At 32.5% G+C, this 13,527-nt stretch overlaps 1 protein-coding gene across 1 annotated transcript; it reads left to right on the forward strand.

Annotated features, from left to right (window-relative positions):
• Nucleotides 1–260: 260 nt before the first annotated feature.
• LOC145104502 (cycloartenol-C-24-methyltransferase-like) lies at nucleotides 261–3,121 on the forward strand. The gene is made up of 13 exons (XM_079041735.1): nucleotides 261–423; nucleotides 543–671; nucleotides 996–1,062; nucleotides 1,148–1,221; nucleotides 1,315–1,455; nucleotides 1,543–1,597; nucleotides 1,690–1,737; nucleotides 1,833–1,916; nucleotides 2,013–2,129; nucleotides 2,217–2,300; nucleotides 2,415–2,540; nucleotides 2,635–2,732; nucleotides 2,874–3,121. The coding sequence occupies exons 2-13, from the start codon at nucleotides 589–591 to the stop codon at nucleotides 2,923–2,925; spliced, it is 1,029 nt and encodes a 342-aa protein (XP_078897861.1). The 5' UTR covers nucleotides 261–423; nucleotides 543–588; the 3' UTR covers nucleotides 2,926–3,121.
• The last annotated feature ends 10,406 nt before the right edge of the window (nucleotides 3,122–13,527 follow it).

Genomic DNA, 13,527 nt, shown 5'->3' on the forward strand with positions numbered 1-13,527 from the left:
ACTCTATGGTGAGCAAACCAAAAAAAATGGGCAAGTGGAAGGTCGCCTTCAAATGTGGGCTCCACCTTAAAACTGACTATATTAACTTTTAATAAATAAAATTTTAAAACTTTTGGAATCCATATACAAAAATTTGATATTCCAAAATAGGATTCATATATTTCTACGTTTGATTAAAATTTTAAATTAAAAAAAAAAAAAAAAAAAAAAAAAAAAGTTTTGAGGGGAGTGGATTGGTGCAAGGATGGATGCCGGCCAAATCAGCACCACGTTCGTAAGATGATTTGGCGAATCCTTTTTTCGAATACGACACTTTCTTCTTCGCTGTTCTACTCAGTCTCCTGACTCTCTTCACGCTCCCATTTCATTCATCAAAACTCATTAGCCTTTTTGCTCTTCATCTTAGATCCTGCCTTTTCACCCGTAAGATCTCTCTCTTTCTCTCTCTCTCCTTCTCTCTCTCTCTCTCTGTATGTGTTGTCTACATCTTTTCTGCTTTATATAACGCAGTCTTTCTTGATGTCATGAACTGTTTTCATCAGATCTCAATCAGGCATTGTTTGTTCACCAAGTGACGATCGATTAGACATGTCGAAAGCTGGAGCATTTGATCTTGCATCGGGACTCGGTGGCAAAATTGAGAAAGATGACGTCCTTTCCGCCGTCGATAAGTATATTTCTCTTTATAAACTGCTGAATCTATTCAACTTTTAAAGTCGCTGTTGTTAGGTGTATATGTAATTATGTCGAGATCTGTACCACATAACTTAATGCTCTTTCACAATTGAAATTGATTTCAACCTTTTCAATTTAAAATTCAAACTTTATGAAGCAATTGTACAACATATACAATAATGTTGCTTTCAATTTACATCGAAATCATATGCATCTTGCATGTAGCACCTAGCAAGTATAGAGATCTTCCTCAAATCTACAAATGCAGAAATCAACTCTGTTTAAATATGGGTTTTCGTTCGCTCTTGATTTTAACATAGGTATGAGAAGTATCATGCAAGTTTTGGAGGTGTGGAAGAAGACAGAAAGGCTAACTACACTGATATGGTGAGAAATTCTTTCTGATTTATAAGAATGATTCTATTGATCCAAGTATATAATCTCTCTAATTATACATTCTGATCTGTTTCAGGTTAACAAATATTATGATCTTGTCACAAGCTTCTACGAATATGGTTGGGGAGAATCATTCCATTTTGCCCAAAGGTTAATATCTTATTATATTCTTGTTCTTATTCTTTAGTCTTTAATTATTACCTTATCTCCAATCCAACAACCAACATCCAACTTTTTATGCAGATGGAAAGGAGAATCACTTAGAGAGAGCATCAAGAGACATGAACATTTTCTTGCATTACAACTAGGCTTGAAGCCTGGACAAAAGGTGCTGGATGTAGGATGTGGAATTGGTGGACCATTGAGAGAAATTGCTAGATTTAGGTAAACTAATATTATACTCATAACTCATGGCTAATAATGTTGCTTTTTTCTGTTTGACTATTTGACTTTGTTCCCTGCTTCTCACAGCTCAACATCTGTTATGGGCATAAACAACAATGAATATCAGATATCAAGAGGAAAGGTAAATAAATCATCTTATGTACTAGAATAGTATAATGTATCATAACCTTTTCTTCAAAACTTTTAATCTTTTATGGTTTTTATAATTTCTAGGCATTGAACCGTGTTGCAGGAGTAGACAAGACATGTGACTTTACAAAGGTCTTGTATTTATATTTTTTATTTAAAAGGGTATATAGTTTTGATGCATATGATATGACATGATTGTTAATTGTTATATATATACAATGTTGCAGGCTGACTTCATGAAGATGCCATTTCCTGATAACAGTTTTGATGCAGTTTATGCAATTGAGGCTACTTGTCATGCTCCAGATGCGGTATATAAATGTTGTTTAATTAATTAATATCAATTTCATTATATTTTCTGCATTTATAATTTTATATAATGTTATTTATTTATGTCTTGATATAAGGTGGGATGCTACAAAGAGATCTTTAGAGTTTTGAAGCCTGGTCAATCATTTTCTGCATATGAATGGTGCATGACTGATGCATTTGACCCAAATAACCAAGAACACCAAAAAATCAAGGTAAACTAAGTCAAATACCACAAAACTATCATATTATGAAATTTTAAAATAAACCCATTTTTAAAAATTGAATTTTGATGGTTGTAGGCTGAAATTGAGATTGGTGATGGGCTTCCAGATATAAGGTCAACAAGACAATGTCTTGCAGCTTTAAAAGAAGCAGGTTTTGAGGTGAGTAGAAATGTAGAATCCAACAACAACATAACTATAAGTTTATTATTATCAACACACCAATTTTTTTTTTAAAAAATGACTAATTTTTTATTTTTGTGGATATGAATTAAGGTTATATGGGAGCAAGATCTTGCAAAAGATTCACCTGTTCCTTGGTTCTTGCCTTTGGATACGAGTCATTTCTCTCTTAGTAGTTTTCGTTTAACTGCTGCTGGACGTTTTATTACAAAGAATATGGTAAGATTTGTTCATGTAAAAAGAGGGATAATTGGAGTAATTGTTATCTTGAAAAATTGTTAATTTAAAGAAGTTGTTTTGGATTTATTTTTAGGTGATAGCGCTTGAATATGTGGGACTTGCTCCTAAAGGAAGCCAAAGGGTTCAATCGTTTTTAGAGAAAGCTGCAGAAGGGCTTGTTGCTGGTGGAAAGTGAGAATTTATTTACTTACATTTTAGTTACATTTATATTTGATATCCTTATATAATTAAGTGAGAAAAAAAGGGAACTCGAAAAAGATGAATAAAATCTTGTTGTTTGTTGTTTGTTGTTTGTTGTTTGTTTTGTGGCAGGAAGGAGATTTTTACACCAATGTATTTCTTCTTGGCTAAAAAGCCTGAATAGAGAGGTGTTTTTGTTTGAAGTGGTAGTGTGTATTTATTATGTTTTTAAATTTTAATGGTGAAAATTATGGGAGGATGTAGTTCTTTTTTTGACAGTGTAGTTTGGTTGTGATTTTCTTGAAAGTTTGTTGTTTGGTAGAGTTTGTTTTTTGATGATTCATCTTGGAATTGAATAGGAACTATTAATCTTTGGTGTATTTTTTCATGTTTATCAACTTCTCATCCAGAAGTGAAACCGTTCCACAATTTGGGTTATGTTTTATTTTCAAGGAGTCAATTTGGTAAAAGTAGAAAAATTTATTTAGAAAAGAAATGTGGCGTAAGTTTTCCAAAGTTTAGCTTGAAGGAATCTCCAAAACAGTTCTATTTGAATTAGGTTATTATAATTATATTCTTTTTGTAGTCATGTTAAAACTCTAATTGCTAATAAAAAAAAAGTCAAAGTTGCATAATTGGTCAATATGGTTTCCAAACAGTCTCAGATTAATGACAACTTTAGAAAATAGAACACCGTTTGTCAAGTGGTTTCAAAAAGCTACGTGTTTGTTCTTATTGATAACATTGTTTTTTGATGTTAGATAACCATGTACGAAGTTTGATTTGAATATGCATATTACTCAATCATATGATCAGGCCCTAACCATTATGGTAGATGTTAATCACCAATATGACTATTCGTCTATTCCAAGTCCACTTTGTCTTACAGACATTTTGGTAGACAATCCAAGTCGTCCAAAGTACTCATGTCAATGATGAGTCAAATGCCACTAATTACGATGTTCTAGTGCATAATCATTAAGTTGTTCAAGTTCACAACATTAAAAATGCTCTAAATTGCATTAATAATGAAGCTCCAATATACGGATGGAAATAGTGTCAAATATTATAAATATTGATAATATTCTTAATGCTAAGAGGGCCATTTGGGTTACCCTTAAGACCTAACTGAACAATTAAATGAAAAAAGGGATTTAGAATAAATTAGTTTATTAATTTTCATGCTATGATAAATTAATTTGAAGCAATTTGGAATTAATTAGGAACTAATTAATTGCACGGACTGAAAGTTGATTAATTAAAAGGTTTAATTAATTGGAACAGTCTAGGGGACGATTTCAACAAAAAGACAGTTGATTTGACATTAAACAACTGGATGTCTATAGATAGGGAGCTAGAGATCAAACCATAATTGTTCAATACCTAGCTCAAAAATTCGACCCCCTTGCCTCTCTCAATAGCTAATGCAACTTAACCCTTCTAGGGTTTGTAGTTGGCGATTTTCCTCCTCTCTCCAAGAGTCTCCCATATGTCGTATTGCTTAGTTGGTGTTCTTAGGTGCGATTCCATTAGAGAGATTCTTTTTTGGATCATTGCATTCAATCAAAGTGGGAAGAACAAGATCACAAGCAAGGAGATCTTTGGCCAACAAATAGGTATGTAATCTTAACTTTCTTGTAGTTGCAATAATAGTATAAACATAAGATCCTTGTAGGTTTAGATTGAACATTTGACATGAATATTATAATATTAGTATGTTCAAAAACTTTCATATACAACAATGAAAATGTGCTCAATGAGAAAGAGGTGAGAGATTATGATCAATTCTTTAATTTTGAACATAATATATATATATATATATATATATATATATATATATATAAAAGCATGTTGGTGACATAGATAAAGATTATGGTGTGATCAAAAAATTTGAACGAGGAATAGAGCATCATTGTAGTGATGATGGTAGTAGTGTGGGTGAGACTTTATAGCTGTTATAGATAATTTGGTGGATTATATGAAAGTACATATGCAAGAATTTAATATTGCAGTGAAAAAAGATGTTGACTTGGCAAAGACTAGTCAAACAAAACAACTGGTCCAAATAAAGGATGAGAGTTATTTGCAGGTGTTAGACAGTAAGGTTTTTTTGACTCACTTGGGGTTCGAAAAAGACTTGAGAAAAGAGATGTTGAAACGAGTAACCAAACCACTAACATGTTCATCGGGTGGGGTGAAGTTCGTGAAAAAACATTTAAGGTTGGTCAAATATTCAAGACAAGAAGGAAGTCTAAGAATTAATTGATTTATAGTCGATTCAAACAAGTAGGAGACCTGTATTGTGTAAAGAATTATAATTTATAAGACAAGACTTAGGGTAAAGTGTAGAGGTGTGATACATGAGTCGACTAGTGGGGTTGATACCATAAGTAAAGTTAAATGCAAATTTCACCTAATAATTTCGAAAGTAAGCACTTGTCGTTAGGTACTTCGTGTTTATAGGTCCAATGAAGAAGATGATTGAACGGTAAAAACTCTAGTAGATGAGCATATATACTTGCAAACTTGGTTGGTAAAAGCTTGCACATCTAAGTTTTTTTTCGAACACCATTGTACAAAAAGTCGAAGGTAACCTCGCATCTTGTAAGGGTTTTACATGACGAGTTGTAAAAAAATAACACCCTTACAATTTCAAATATGAAGGTATATGGGGAAAAGGCCACAACCCAAATGTAAGTGTTTATGGATTATGAAAAACAAAATATTATTTTAATTGATTATGTCTTGTATTATAGTACAGTCATGCACTCTCAGAACAAGTCATGCAATCCTAAAACTACAATGAAGCTTGAAGTGTGGAGTGAATCAAACATGTCTTTGGAAAAAAAGGATGTACAAATGCATTTATATTTGCTTTGGTGCATTGAAGCAATGATTTAAGGTTGGGTTGAGGTATTTCATAGGTCTCAATGGAGCCATATTGAAGGGTTAAATTTCGTGGACAAATTTTGAATGCACTATAGATCAAGTAGAATGCTTTTTGGCATGGTCTCTTAAATATTGATATTTTATTAAATGTAAAATAAAATTAATATAATATATAAAGGGGTTGACCGATTGAAATAGGGTTGAGAATATTAACCCTAACCCAACTTATTTAATTAAAATGTTTAGATGAACTAGAACTATCAACCAAACCTTCTGATTTTGTATTGAGTTGTTGGGTTGGGTTTGTTTTTTAAAAGTTGTACTCTAACGTTTAGTTTCCGGGTCTCACTTAAAGATAGAAATGTATACAACTAAAAAGAAAGGAAAAACAACATTGATATTCCTGAGTTTTTTCAATATAAAAAATTGAAATTATGAAAAAAAAAATGAGGGATAATCTTTCCTCCTAATTTTCTGAAAAAAAAAAATAGATATTGAAAATAATACTTATTTTTTTTTTTCTTTGGGAACACTTAAATGTTTATTTTCCTTTCATTTTTTCAAACTGGGAAACACTAAAATGTTATCTTCTTTCCCTTTCTATTTTCTTTTTTTCTCTCATTTTTTCTCCTCTTTTCTTTTCTTTGCTAAATCTAGGAACTAAACGTAAATGTAAGATATGGAAGAAAGTACTTACTCGATTGCTTTTCTTACAAGCATACATATTCACCTAGAGATATACTCAAAAGAAGTTGTTTGTGGAGTCATTGTCCATGGCGAAAAAGTACTCCTTGATTGCTTCTGGCATCCGCTCGGTTTTAACCTGATTCTTTTCCACGATTACCACCACCATCGACAATAAATAGCGTCACCACTTGTGGTAGCATATAAAGAATAATTTCTATAAATCTTTTCACATCATCACCATCAAGTAGCTTGACAATATTACCGAATTCAGGATGTTTAAAAGAGAATATATATATGATAATTTCCTAAATGTAACTTTCTCATTACCAAATTATTCCAATCCGAAACTTTCCAGCAAGTCCAAGAAAGAACTTATCAAATCTAAGGTCACATACTCCAAAACATTAACTTTCTCCTATAATCTTTCACTAAAAGCAATATTTCAAATATTTCGTTTTAATAATTCATTTTCGAATGGGAAAATTTATGTTTGAAGGCGTGATTTTATTTTAATCAAATGACGGTATTCATTAACAAATTTATCATATCTTGCAAAAACAAAATTTCACAAATTTGGTGCGAAACCTAAAAAGTCAAGATTTACAGGTTTTGTTAGAAAAATAAATTAACAAAATTAAAGATAATTCGCAAACTGGTTGCAAGATCTTACAGGTTTTTTTAGAAAAAAGTTACCTAATTTTTTAAGACAAATTATTCATGTGGGGCCATCCATTAAGTTCATGAATCTAATTGCGATCTACTATGTACAGGATCAAATTGTGTGGTTCATTTAAATGAGATCATGATTCATGAACCACATCAGCATACCAACTTTTAATTAATTTTGAGGTTTTGTTTTAGAATTATTATATTCTAACCAAATAATAATTATAGAATAAATTTTATCATAGTATTATATTCTATCCATGATATGTGGATCGGCACCTACCTTCCATGACGTAAAATAGGTATCGATCAACAGATATCAAGCATAAAGAAACATAACTATTTGCGTTTATAGTTCGAATTTTAATCGCAAAGTATTGGTTCTTAGAATGGTATATAAAAAGAATTATATGTTCGCTATCAAAACATGACGTAGGAGCAAAATATATAAAAGAATAACATTATTGGTCGGAATCACGTAACGTTAATTACAATGTTTTAGATTTTAGAATCCGTTTAAGTTTGAAATTGTGGATGCTGTTGAAACACGCACGGATAGGAAACATAAAGCTTGCAGTTTGGCATGCACGATATTAATCCCATAATTAGTGGTAGGTTGGTAGCCAACATGATATATATATATATATATATATATATATATATATATATATATATATATATATATATATATATATATATATATACAGCATGTCTACGTATTTTGATTGAAAGAAAATATTACCCATCCAAATTTTAAAATATATTTTTATCAACTTGTGCCACTAGAAAATGCAATATAGTTCCAAATGGTATTGCTCATTTCTTTACAAAGAAACCAACATTTTACACCATTCAACTTTGGATCATATCCAACTTCACCTTCTAACTTCTATTTCATTATATTTCTCACTTATTAGTATATATATCCACGGATAAACGCAAGAAGTTACAGCAGTATGACATCAAAGTTGGGACTAAAATTTGGTGCAACATATTTCTTTGATGTTGGACATAATACATGTTGCATAATTTTTTAGTAGTTGCTCCATGATACAAAATAAAAATAAAAAATAAAAAATAAAAAAAATAAAAATAAAAAGTTACCCTTATGAGACGAAACCGAGTAGTGATCTGAGACATTTTATACTAGGGGGCATTTATGATTATGAATTAAAAAAATAAACTATTAATTAATCTAAAACAATATAATTAAATTAGAGATTTTTTAAAATTAAATTAAACGAAAGTTAAACAAGTAATGATAGCAAAAGAACTTTGTTTTAAAAAGTATTACAAATTACTTCTATTTAGATTTGAATCCATTTTTTTCCTATGGTTGATCAACAAAATTGTTATATGGATTTATGTTGTTTATTACCGATATCTATATTGATTAGCAATCTTGATAACAATGAACTAACGCTAATAATTATAAAGAATAGTTACTACAATGATCATGCAATAGACTAATTTTATAACCAATTATATGTTTGATTTATAAGAGATTTAATCTAATAGCCACTTTCAATGATCACTAAACTACTTGCTTAGAAAGATAATTTAAAGCAATCTTATACGTTTTACTCTTTAATTACTATTACATTACTCTAAGATTTAATCGATCACTAATTCTAACAATTTATTACCATAAATCAATTATGATTCTAGTTCATACAATCAGATTGATCCTCTAGATCCTATCCACTCAACCAAATGTAAAGATAATTAAACTTAAACACATAAGAATTTTCGATTAAACAAACATAATAATAATAAACTAATAAATGCGATTTCATTAATCAAACCATAGAATCAAAAGGGTTCATCTACATCTAAGTAAAATTAAAGAACTATTAGCCCATAGTTAAAATAAATCATAAGAGAATACATAATGCAAACCGAATGATTAATCTAAGAAATTTTGCGCTTTGATCTTCTAATGCTCGCTTCAACGTGTTCTTTGGCTTCTAAAAAGGCTATGACTTCAAAAAAAATTATAGCTTGATTTATCTCTTCAGATTGACATGCTTTGGAATAAAGGATAAAGTCTATTTATAGTTGATGGAAATCATAGAATTTGTGATGTGTAAGGTGTATGGTCGCATCACGTGTTATCGTGTATAATTATCTGAATTGAACTCTTAGGCTTGGTCGCGTCGTGTTCTTTTCTAATTCGCGTCACCTCTTCAGAAAATTAGGCAACTTTTGAATTTTTATCCTTATCAGCTACATTCAACTCCAGTTTCTTCCTTATCTCTTTAGCTCACGAATTTATCTGCAAAATTAGATTTATAAGCATTATTAGTATCATTTATCTTCAAACGTATCAATTAAGCTTGTATATATTAAGATAATTGCCCAAAATATATGACTAATTATGGATATATCATATATAGTAATTCGAACCTCCTCTAGAGGATAGTAGGTATGGACCCCACACATCATAATGTATAAGATCAAAGGAAGCAAAAGAACGAGTGACGCTTTTGTTAAATGGTAAAGAAAACATTTTTGCTAGTATACAGTCACAACAGTCGGATATATCATGACTACTTAAAGGACGTAAACCACGAGTAAAGGCTAAAATATTGTAACCATGATGTTGACACATGTACTAAATGAGAATACCAAAGCTAAAAACCTGAAGACTGATGAATCAAGCAAAAAAAAAAGCCAAATCAAATCTAGTAGCAGCGATATCAAACACTTTAAGTTGATCCATGACACATATTTATCCTATCTTACGACCAACCCCAATCAAACTATGGGAGCATGGACCATGTACATAACACACAAAATAAGAAAAGAAACCCAAAAACTAGATGTACACAAGTGACTGACTGAAGCAAGGTTTAAAGCAAGAGTTGTAATATAATAGACATTAATAAGTTATATATCAGAGGTGACAACATGACAAACATCCTCTACACTCGTAGACATAGCATTGGAAAACATGAATGAAATGGTGATCCATGAGATAAAGAAACAAATGATAGAAAACAATGTAACATTGAATATAAGCTAGCTCCATAAGGATGAAGGAATACATGATTGAGACATAGATGCATACATGGTGTAACACCCGTAGATCCGGGCTAGTCAATTTAGAGATAATAGGGATCGAAAACGACTTTTCGACAAAAGATTATTTAGAATAAATAATCTTAACCAAGTTGTAGAATATGTCTCAATGGTTTCGTACATATAAAGAACGCCGAAATCCGAGTTATAACGAAGGAGTTATGACCCGTCGAAGTTTCGCGACAGAACCGGCACAGCACCGCGAGACGTAAATAGTGAATTTATGATAGAGAGACTTTTAGCCTTAGCGATCTAAATGAAAGTCATAGAATACATTAAACCGAGAGCATCCATAAAAAGAACGCCCAAATCTTATTTCGTATGAGAAAGTTATGATTTTTCGAAGTTTCAGCTTAGCAGTGTACAGCCCGAAGTTCGAATATTAGATCGAGCAGTTTTTAACCGACACAACCTAAACGAGAATCGAAGATCTCGTTAATAGTAGCGTAACGATAAAAAGACAGACAAAAACGGACGTCGGATGAAGAAGTTATGAATTTTTAACAGACCAATCCTGTCTCAACCTGTTAAAAATATATAACTATTAAAATAAAGTCAAAATTAGCCGACGAAGTCTAAACGAAAGTTGTAAAGTACGATCCCGCCTATGCATGGATATAAAGAACGTCGAAAACGGAGCTCGTATACGAAAGATATGAATTTTTGAAGTCGGAAAGTGAATTAAAGAAACCTGTTGCAAGATCGATGATGTGGCCGAATCCTAGCCTTCCATTGCTGGTCTCGGTACTTGCTTCGGATGGAGACACGTCGCCTTCGGTACGCCCAGCGTCCGAGCTCGGAACGCCCAACGTACAGCTGCATTCCTCGGTCCACAAGCCTCCACATCGCCCTACTGAAGCCTCGACACCTGGCAGCCTTATCCGAGACTACGCCCCGCGTAGTGTTGCTGAACGCCCAACGTAAGTCCGAACTTCGGCCTATAAAAGGAGGCCGAGGCTGCCATCTTTTTCACACCAAAAATCTTCTCTCTCTCTCACTACTTTCTCTCTCTAGCCTATCTTAAGCCCCCTAAAGTCTAGGTAAACCCCCTAGCACCCGAAGGAAGCCCCGAGGCTCCCGGATCCCCGAGAAAAAGGGTCTTTCGGTTCGGAAATGCTGCCCCAAGCGAAGCCCGGTTTTCAAGAAAACCCGCTGTAAGTGGGCTACGCCTACGCTATTTTTAATATAGCTTTTAATTAATTATAGTAACGTTATTAGGACCTTATAATAATTATTTGAGCTATTATTATGAGTTATATAAGTGTCATTATAATATCTTTTTAACCACTCGCGGTACGGGGAATCTGGTTTAAAGGGTCGCATAAGGTTGTTGGATTTCAGAAGTGCTATATGCCAAAATGTGTTGGGTAAAACATGGGTAGATGTAATAGTTGTTGTGTGATAAAAGAAAATAATGAGAGGCCTCGATGTTATTGATGATCTAGTCATCTAGCGGAGTATAGATGACGACCACGGACTATTCTAGACAGTCCAGTGGAACGCTAGCAGGCTCGCAACCTGTAGGTGTTTATTTGAACTGTGTTCTCACCAGCAGTACTCCATCTCCCACATGGTTGCCTTATTTGACATGAATTGTTGAGGAACCCCCAAAGCATGTGTTTTCGCCCCGATGAAAATCCTTAGGCTAGGTCTCTTATGTTAGATGTTCTAGGGACGTAAAGTGAGGATAACGGGAACGGGTAATCGGTTTTGTTTGGTTGATGAAAATAATAAACTTATTTATTGTGGGTTGAAAACCCTATGGGCTCACCGGGCTCCCAAGCCTGACACACTCAGTTTCTTGTATTACATGTAGTGGCGTACGAGCATATATATGATGTTTGGGATGAGAGATTACGGATATAGGCATGTAGATATGAATAAATGTAGTAAGGCTTATATTGTACTGTTTGTGCTTTTGATCTGTATCGAACATGACATCCCGAGGTTTTAATGAAATACATTTCTTTGGAAATGCTTTGATAAATCTTTATCAGATTTTATTTTGGGAACAAATACCGCAACACTTTTGTTTAAAATGTTACTCTGATTTTCAAACAAAGCATAAACAAAACCGGTCTTTTATGGCCGTGAAAATGGGGATGTCACACATGGTTGTATGATTGTATGATCCAAGGAAAAAAAAGGTGGGGTGATGGTGGCATGAACATTAGTTTGTATTGGAGGTGTAATAGTAATAGATTGTTATGTACATGCAGGGGCGGACCTGGTAGGTGTCCCGGTGGGGCACCGGCAACACCTACTTTTTCTGTCCGCAGTGGAAAAAATTTCGATTTTTCGATTTTTTACCTATTTTTTCTACATCGGGAACACCTATTTCAACATCGGCAACACCTACCATGTATTCTTGCGTCCGGCCATGTTGACATGGGTTATATGGTTGAAACGGTGGCTAAATTGATCCTAATGGTATGATATGTTGCAGCTTTGCCTTGTTGAGTAACAATGGGAATTGAGACTTCCAATGGTTTTTTTTGCAGTAAGCACGTTCATTAAAAGCAAATATGGGGCTAATATACCATTAAGAGCCATATTAATAGTACCAAAACAAACGAACACCGGTAGCGAATTAGGATAAATACCAACAATAACCACAACGAACGAATAAAAAACGAACAAACAACAATCAAACGAATGAAGAAAGACGGCGAAAATTAATAGAACATTAATAAGCAATGACCAAATGTGTAAATGGTACCATAAAAAATACAATGAATGGTGCCGGTTCGAATGAACAATAACACCGATGAACAGTGTCGAGTCGACGAACAATACATATTGTTTTATCTTTCAACAAATAGTAACAAATCGATCTACAAATAGGAAATAAAAAAATTGGATCGGGTAACACTATAATATCATGTAAACTAATAACAATCTATAAAGAAAATGACTATGGTTTCATTATTGAAAGAAAATTGTATATTACAAAGAAGAGAAAAGAAAATTATAAGTATGGAAAACAATCTAGTTTTAACCTAGATAAAGGGATAAACAAAACTTCCAATACTAAAGAGTCCGATAAACTTATTAGGGTAGTAGTTTTGATATTAGAATTCTTATTATGATTTATCTACTTTTCTGATTTTGCAGGTACTTATTTCTAACAACGGTGATGGAAAGCAATAAGTGATTCACTAAATATATTATAGTAGAAACATACTTTTTTTTCTTTTCAATTCAACAGCCTAAAATTGTGACATTTATGCACTTTTTTCTTATTTTTTATATGTATACAAAGAAGTCAAAATTCTGAAACTGAATTGTATGATTGATCATGAAACTTGGTTTATTTATTCTAATATAAGTCTTACATATCTTTTTACAAGCATAAAAAGATACACATTACCCTATACAGAAATGTATTCTATTATAGTGTGTATCATAATACTTGACAAATAGATGATAACACATGTCCATTACCAAAATGCAAAAGCTAGAT

The sequence above is a fragment of the Lactuca virosa genome, chromosome 4 (assembly GCF_052849685.1).
Source record: "Lactuca virosa cultivar CGN04683 chromosome 4, Lactuca_virosa_CGN04683_v6, whole genome shotgun sequence".
Taxonomy (NCBI): Eukaryota; Viridiplantae; Streptophyta; class Magnoliopsida; order Asterales; family Asteraceae; genus Lactuca; species Lactuca virosa.

Bases quoted from the DNA above. Each gene is read 5' to 3' on its own strand.
- LOC145104502 (XM_079041735.1), top strand. From the start codon at position 589: ATGTCGAAAGCTGGAGCATTTGATCTTGCATCGGGACTCGGTGGCAAA. The intron at 1,917-2,012 runs GTATATAAATGT...TCTTGATATAAG, and splicing joins CTTGTCATGCTCCAGATGCG to GTGGGATGCTACAAAGAGAT. The intron at 2,301-2,414 runs GTGAGTAGAAAT...ATATGAATTAAG, and splicing joins TAAAAGAAGCAGGTTTTGAG to GTTATATGGGAGCAAGATCT.